This window comes from Trypanosoma cruzi, genomic scaffold (genome assembly GCF_000209065.1).
Source record: "Trypanosoma cruzi strain CL Brener 1047053517191 genomic scaffold, whole genome shotgun sequence".
Lineage (NCBI taxonomy): Eukaryota > Euglenozoa > Kinetoplastea > Trypanosomatida > Trypanosomatidae > Trypanosoma > Trypanosoma cruzi.
This window is the reverse complement of record NW_001849546.1, coordinates 14,747-22,584: the sequence shown is the minus strand read 5'-3', so window position 1 is coordinate 22,584 and position 7,838 is coordinate 14,747. Positions and strand designations below refer to the sequence as shown.

The window sequence follows — 7,838 nt, the reverse complement described above, 5'->3', positions numbered from 1 at the left end:
CACCGCATGCCACCAACTCCTCTTCGGCAAAAACAAACTGGCAAGAGGGAAAAGAAATAAAAACGCTTCGAGAAAGCAAAAAACGCCACTGCAGCACCGCATCCCTCACAACGTCGTCAATCGGCCTAAGGCCTGTCGTCTCGAATCCACCTGGCGTACACCGTTCTCCCGGCACTTTTGTTGAAAGGCGGTCATCCACCAGCCGCGATCCGTCGGTCACACGAAGAGTGCAGGCAACAGGCATGTCTGTCGCACCCTCCATCACCCTCACAAAGCGTCGAATTGTCGTTGGCAGGAGTAATGTTGTTTCTGCTCCACGCGTCTCCATCCCCTGGGAGAAGAGACACGCGCGACTGCTGCCACCAGTTCCTCCCCCGTCGCCTCTCTCCTCCACAAGTCTATAATATTCCGCAGAGTTGCTCATGGCAGTGTCTCCATTATCCCGCACGTGAAACAAATTAAACTTCTTCTCCCTGAGACCCAAAGCGACCAAAACAAAAGCGAGCCGAGCATCCAACGGCTGCACTGGCCCAACCACAAAAAGCTGCACCAAGTACACAATGGCAGGATCGCGACGGCGACACTGCAGAAAAATAGGGTCCACTGCGGAGATTAGTTTGTGCTGCACACAGTTGCGGTGTCGCCGGACTTATCGCATCGCCAAAAACAAAAACAATTATCCTGCAGCGTGCGGGGAGGACGTTTCACAAGCGCATCATCGACGGAGCCAAACAACTATGCCGTCAGCAGAGGGCAGCGGGTGACGGGGGAAAGTGAGGGTGGTGGAACTGTTGGGAAGGGTCGATGCGCAGTGTCCCCCACAAATACGAGGCGGATGAGGCGAAACACACTCGCCTGAACGTCACCGGCCACCAAAGTGCATGGCTCCCTGCCGGGAATATTGATGAGCTCGAGCCTGGAGCAGCTACTCGCAGTGCGTGAAAGCGTCTTCCTGCACTGACGCTGCGATTCACATTAGACGGGCAACTTCAGCACAGTCGATCCCCAGCAGTAAAATGCAGCTGGCAGTGGCGCTGCGGATTACCGATTTTCCCCGGGCAACGGAGGGCGGAGAAGAAAACTGGTCTCCCCAGCTGCGCGGCATCCATCCATCCACTCTGTGCGCTCGGAGTGCCCCGCAGCTGCCTTGAGAGATGCAGCGGACAGGCCTCCGTTAGTTTCGCCTCGATCCGTCGACGAAGAATTTCGCGGTGCTGTCGGCACACACCGAAGTCTCCCTCGTGCCCGCCAAACAAAAGACACACCCGTTAAGCATCGTCACGTGCGTCAACGGCCACGCAAGTAAATATCCACCGCAACGCAAAGTGCTTCTTATTGGGCACCAAAAGAAACTGGAGGCGGCGGCCTCGACAACACACAAAAATCACACGCCAGGCAACGCTCAGATACATGCGAATGGGCCAACGCGGGATGAGCAGCACAAACACTCGAGAGCTGCTGCGTGAACTCCACGGCAAATGGATTAGCCTCAACGCATGGGCAATAATTACGGCGGGTGACAGCGCAAAAGCCAACGGTTCCGCAAGGCCGGGAATTGTGGGGACGGCATTCAAACCTCCTGGGATTCGTGTGCCAAGACACGCAAATAATCCGCCTCTCGGTGCAAATCGTCATCGTCCTCATCGTTGTTTTGCCGTCATTCGTATTGCCACACTCAAAGCCGGTGAGGGAAGGTGCTGCCATGATGATTGCGACATCACCCTGAATGAAGGAACGCAATGCCTCGAAGGGTGCCGAGTGCAGGCATCCCGTCAGGCAGCGACACGCCGCACTTCTGAAGAAAGCCGATAAAAGACCGTAGAAAAAGCTTTCATCCGCCATCGTGATATCGTCCAGCGGGTACGGCCTCTTATTCCTCCTTCGGCGCCTCGTCCCTCTCCAAGACACCAGCTGCCGCTGCCCTAGACCACGCTCCTGCCGCAATCACTCTCACAGAGAGGGAGGAGTGTGCGGATGTGTGCCGAGAGCACAGCGACCGTCATTGCCAGAGGAGGCCATCGTGGCACCGTCCGTCACGCGCCAGCACACAAAGAGCAGGCAACGCCATCAACCGGCAAAGCAAAAACAGAAGGCAGAGCACTGTGCAAATACCTATTTGTCCGTGTGCTGGAGGAGCAGAAGGGAAGAGAAGGGCACAGAGAGGCACATCAACACAGCAAGAGGCACAGCTGGATGGAGGCGATACATGCGGCACGGCCCCGACCTCAACAATCACGCATAGTGGCAGCACACAAATCCACAAAGCAAAACAAAAAAAGAAAAGAAAAACACGGCGGCAGGGTGTGGCTGTGTGTGTGTGGCGCTGCGGGTGTCTGCCCGCCCTGGCCGCAAAGAAAACAAAACAAGAGGGAAGAAATGTGTGCTCCGCCCCACAGGCCCTCGTCGCGGCCCCTCCTCATGCGTGCAGCAGGCGAGGCGCACAGGGCCGTCGTCACGAGCGTGTCGGTGGGTGTGCGAGTGGAGCAGTTGGGCGGGAACACACGGCACCCCTCACACGAAGAGTGCAGAAGAAACAATTAAAAGAGTAGAAAAGAAAAAACGTCCATAGTGATTGCCCCAAAAACAAAAAAAAAAAAGATATGGGGGATGAAAAATAAAAAAACAGACGAAAGTTAATAACAGAAAAAAAAAGATTTTAAGGACACACACACTCGCACACACGCGCAACACGCAAAAAAAATTATGAATTAAAAACAGAAAGCAAGAAAAGAAAATTATCTTAAGGAAAAAGTTAGTTCTTGGAATTAATTCCGTGCAGGAAATGCCGCAAGTGCTCCACGCGGCAGCCAGTCACGCCTCACAGAGCCGCAAACCCCCACAGTCCCAACAGCAGAAGCAGCGATGGCAGCAGTCCGCTCTCATGCATGGTGCCGGCATCGGTGTTATTCCCCTGCGACACATTTCCGAGGCTGCTGCTGAGTGCCGTGGCATTTACGTCCCCGTTCTGTGCGTGGATCTCCTCCTTCTCCTGCCCGTCCGTTCCTTCCGCCGTCTCCCCATCCGCACCTGAGCTCGCGCTCGCCCCAGGATTCACTGCGGTTCCATCGTGCCCCATGGCTTCAGCGTTAGGGTCATATGCATCTGCTATGGCGGGAGTACCCACAGGAGTTTGTGATGATCCATCTCCCTGCACCGTACTTCGGTCTCCTGTCTCCACCGGTGCGTCACTGCCAGGCGAGGAACCGCCACCCACATTTTTACTTCCATCGGAAGATTCTTCTGACACCAACTGGGTTGCGGACCCCTCTTCTCCTGAGGAAGTCTTGGCACTGGGCACTGTTGGTGCGGATACACCGTTCACACCACTGCTCCCCATCGACTGTCCCCGTTCCGTCAGATGGCTTCCGTCAAGAGCAGACGAAGTTCCGGCTTCCTGAGCATTCGGGGTCACCGGAGGAGTGGGGTCTTTATTCGGGTTAAGCGCAGTAATCTCCGCTTCATCCCACGGGCGGTTGTACAGCAGGACGTTCGTCACAGTCACAGACACGTCTTTGTTGTTGGCTGCGTTTTCTCCATCCCCTCCAATGTAGAAGTGGGAGATCTCTTTCGACTCACCATTGCCCAATGCACATTCTTCATTCCCCACACGCTGACCATCGACGTAAACGGAGCCCTGGGTGCCGTTCTTCAACAAAACCACCACGTGCTGCTGAGGTGTCCCCGTCTCCCAACCGCTGCTGAGCTCCGTCGTCGTTTTTTCACCGCACAGTACTTGCCACTTCTTTCCGCTGTCGTACAACAGTCCCAGCAGCACATTATTTCCATCGCCATTCATCTTCACACCCACCAACGGAATGGGGGTGTTTCCCTCCTCCGGCACATTGTCGATGGACACCGTCGCCACAAGAGTGAAGTTGTAGTTCGCAAAGTGGTACAGCTGATTCTGCCCCTGCTTGCCAACAGGCCACTCCGCCCACGCTCCCTGAAATGTCACACCCTTATCCGTGATGGTCACTGCTGACGCTGCTTCCCCAGCTTTATTATTTACTGTGGCGTTCACCCCGAGGTACTCATCCCTCCATGTGTCACCGGAGAGGTTGCCGGACAAAAAGCCAACCAGCCCAGCCGTGATCTTATCAGCGCTGCAAGCATCGTCAGTTGAGGTACGCTCCTTCTGAGCACTTAATGAGGTGCACAGCTGGGAGACACGGCCGTCCACCTCCTTCCAGGTCGTCAGCACCTCCTTCACACGCTGCAGCTGCTCTGTCAGAAGCACAGAGACCATACCGGGTGATGGCTTCACATCGTTGCCCTTCTTCTTCTCGTACAGTGCAATCAACTCCTCCTTCTTCTCATCAGTGTTCCCGCCACTGTTGTACAACAGGGAGCTGGCGGTAATCTCGTCATCACCATCACCGGATACCGGCCCAATATCAACAATGTGCGTATTGTCCGTCAGCCAAAGATGAAGTTTGCCCTTTTTGTTGTCGTTCTCGGCATACACCGGCAGAGTGACGAGCATCACTTTTTTATTATCAACACCATTATTTCCAACAGTCGCTGTGATGAACCCGCTTCTAACGCCACTTACGCCCTTTTTGTTGTTGCCCCACACACGCGAGAGTGTCCCGAGTGCCTCCGTCCACGACTCCCCCTTGTCACCGGACTCGTACACCCTGCGAGGGCCACCAGCACACGCAGTCATCATCATGAGTTTTCCCTCCTCCCACTCCACGACGGAGGGATCGCTGCAGCCACCGTCAGACATCCCCTTCGACAGCGTCCAATTCGCAGTATCCTTCGACTGTATGATCAGTGAGACAGTCTTCACACCCTCTTCAGCGTCGTCCGCCGCCTTCTTCGTGCCTTCCACAGGGAACACAAGAGTCTCATCCTTCATCTTAACACCCGATCCACCGCTTCCAATCAGCCTTGTCCAGGAATCGAGCTGTGCGCCACAAAGTCCTTGCGGGGGATTTTCAAGATCTTTCCAGTCAATTTTCTTGCTATTTGTATCCCCACCACTATTGACGCTCCCTTTCACCAGCAAAAGTCCCAATTGAGCCGCGTCAGGCTTGGCATCCTGTCGAGGAGCGGCAACTCTATTGTAGACTCCAACAAGCATGTAAATATCATCCCCCTTCAAAACTGTTGTTGGTCGGCTCACATCTACTTTCTTCTTTTGACCTCCGGAAGCACCTTCCTCCAGTACTTGTGTCCAAACTTTGGGTTTTTCCAGAACTTCCTCCTGTGTCTCAGCAGTTTCTGTCGTGAGAAGTTGGGATGCAACGCCAGTAAAACTCACATCACCATCCTTCTTCTTTTTGCACTGCGCCTCGGCAACGGCAAACACGTCACTCCCCACTTTTAGAAGGCTGGGAGCACCCAACGACTCCACAGTTTCACCTCCACTCTCATTGATGCCCCTCCATTTAAACTTTGGAACAGACGACTGCCCCGCAACTCCCGCAGCACCACTGCCGCAGCACACCAGCACGACGAGGAGGAGCACTCCAGAGTAGAAGAGATGCCGGGACATGTTGGGCCTCCGCGGCTCACTCTCTCCTCCTTCCCTCCTCCTCCCGCTGGATACGGTCACGCGGCGACGGTTGTGTGTGCGGGGTGCCCTCACTGCAGCAACACGTGAGAGCATACAAATATATGTGTGTGTGGGCGGTGTGTGTGCTGTTGGTCCTTTCAGTGCCTTACAATTTCACAGTGGCGATTAGCGCTTGTTGTTAACTTCTTTCCTTTGTGTGTGGGTAAGAGAGAAGTTAAGAAAAAGAAGTGAAGCAGTGAACACCGCCAGCGTCCACAGTGAGTGGCATCATCACCATCGTCGTCCCTGCCGCAGTCACCCTCAACAACAACTCACGCACGCAGACACATGAAACGGGAAGGATGAACAATGCAGCGGGAACACACAGCGACGGTCATCACCACCAGCAGCAGCAGGAGCCACGCCCGGCACGTCGTTATTCGTCACGCGTCAGCACACACTGAACAACGCCCTCACAAAAAGAAAAACCAGCAGGATAAAAAAACACAGCCGCCCTTCACGGCACACACGCGCTGCCGCCAGTCGTTTTACTCTTGTCTCTTCCAACGCACCCGCACATCGCCCCGCACAGCCGGTGAATCCTCCGTCGGCGCACGAACAGCGGGAGGAACACGTCAATCCGTGCAGCTGCTGGGCTGAAGCCTATCCGCAATAATCCCAGACACCAAAACGCCACGCCGCCCATGGGCAGCAAGCCCAGGAAATCACGCTCGCAGCACGGCAACATAACAAATCGCGGTCATCCGTCATCCCTCCTCGCAAGGGCAGCCGCAGCAAGAATCGTGTACGTGCGTGCGTCCTCAGCGTTCACGCCGCCCCACAGCGTGCGCAACATGGCGTGTGCATCTGCTAGTGCGTTTGTCAGCGTGTATACTTGCAGAGCAGCTGTGCGGCACAAGAGAGTCCCAACAAAGCAAAGATAGGGAGAAGCGGATAGCACACACGCAGATTACTCTTACCATCGCACACACACGCACGCAGCCGGCGGAATGGGTGCACTCAACAACACAATGAAAACAAAACAAAAAAAAGCGTGGGACGACCAGCGCACACACACTCTCATTGCTCCCGTAAAGCAAAACACACACACAGAGCGAGAGGGAGAGAGAGAGGTCGCCCACTCAATGCAATGGAAACAAAACAGAAACAGTTACGGTGCTCCGCCCATGCAGCCAGGCAGGACGGCAGCGGTGCGTGTCGTGCAAAAGAGAGCACCAACGGGCCTGCATGGGTGTGCATGCATATATACAATGGGCACATTATTGTGTGTGCCTCGTGGGGTGAGGTGAGGGCAAGAGTCCATGCAAGGGGACACACACAGAGAGTGAGAGAAGGACGAGTGTGTGTGCGGGCGGTGCACGGCTCTCTCTCCCTCACTCTCACGCGGCCACCACCGCAGCAGCAGCCGCACACGCAACAAGAAGAAGCAAAAGAGGGGAGGTGGTGTGCGACACCGCGGTGCTGCCGTCACTGTCGGCAATCTTTGTCTTCGTATCATTTTTTTGAGTGGTGACTGTTTCTACTGTTTGAGGTGCTGCCTCACTGACTGTAGGAGCGACGTTGGTGTTGCCAGCTTCGGCGTCGTCCTGCACTCTGTTGGGTTTGGGCTGCCGAGCATCATCCTCATCCTCCTTATTCTGGACATCGCCATTTCCATTTGCAGAGATGAATGTTGCTGTTTTTTCCGCTAAACCACCGGCAGATGCTTTTTTCGTCGTATTCAATTGCGTTGTGACTTTATCTTTTTGCTTCTGCATACTATCCCTTGAAGGACGGTCCGGTGATTCGGACCCCGTTTTGTTGGGTGACGATGCCTTGTTCTGCAGTTCTCTTTGTGAGGCCTCTGAGGCTCTTGGTGCTGTTGGTAGGCTTCCTTCTCCGTCCGGATTTGCCTGCACAGGAGTTACTGGTGGCACTTCTGGGGATAGTTCTGCTGATGGAACTGGCAGTAGTACTGCCGGTGTTTGTGGCAATAATAGCGTTTTTTCTACTGTTTGGTCGCCGGTGTTAGCAAACGAACTGGAAGGATCGTCCGTCTCCACGTCACTTTGCTTTGCCTTGTTTCCAGCTGCACCCCCACTTGCATCTGAGAATTTTGATTTCTCTTGTGTATTCGGGGGCAGTGATCCTGCCTTGGATTCTGGTCCCTTTAGTGCATTCACGTTGGGCAATGGTAACCCTGCAGGCATTGTCTTTGACCGTCCAACGTTTTCTGAAGATTGCGTGTCCTGCGAAGATGGTGCATCGAGGGCGGGAGATAAAAAAGTACCATCCGCAGAAAGGGAAGAATCCGAGAAATCACCTCGAGGACTGCCAA

At 54.6% G+C, this 7,838-nt stretch overlaps 2 protein-coding genes and 1 pseudogene across 2 annotated transcripts, besides 2 other annotated features; all 3 read right to left on the bottom strand.

Moving 5' to 3' along the window:
* Positions 1-1,842, bottom strand: Tc00.1047053511919.30 (annotated as a pseudogene).
* Positions 1-7,838: a sequence feature (areas not merged during assembly with more than two copies in the genome that could not be assigned to a particular haplotype).
* Positions 2,580-2,654: a sequence feature (T-rich).
* On the bottom strand, positions 2,819-5,614 carry Tc00.1047053511919.20 (trans-sialidase, putative; the record flags this gene model as incomplete). Its single annotated transcript, XM_800243.1, has 1 exon — positions 2,819-5,614. One exon carries the CDS (start codon positions 5,612-5,614, stop codon positions 2,819-2,821), a length of 2,796 nt encoding a protein of 931 aa, XP_805336.1.
* Tc00.1047053511919.10 (mucin-associated surface protein (MASP), putative) lies at positions 6,901-7,838 on the bottom strand (the record flags this gene model as incomplete). The annotated part of the gene is made up of 1 exon (XM_800242.1): positions 6,901-7,838. A coding segment is annotated over one exon (938 nt), but the record flags the coding sequence as incomplete, so codon positions are not given.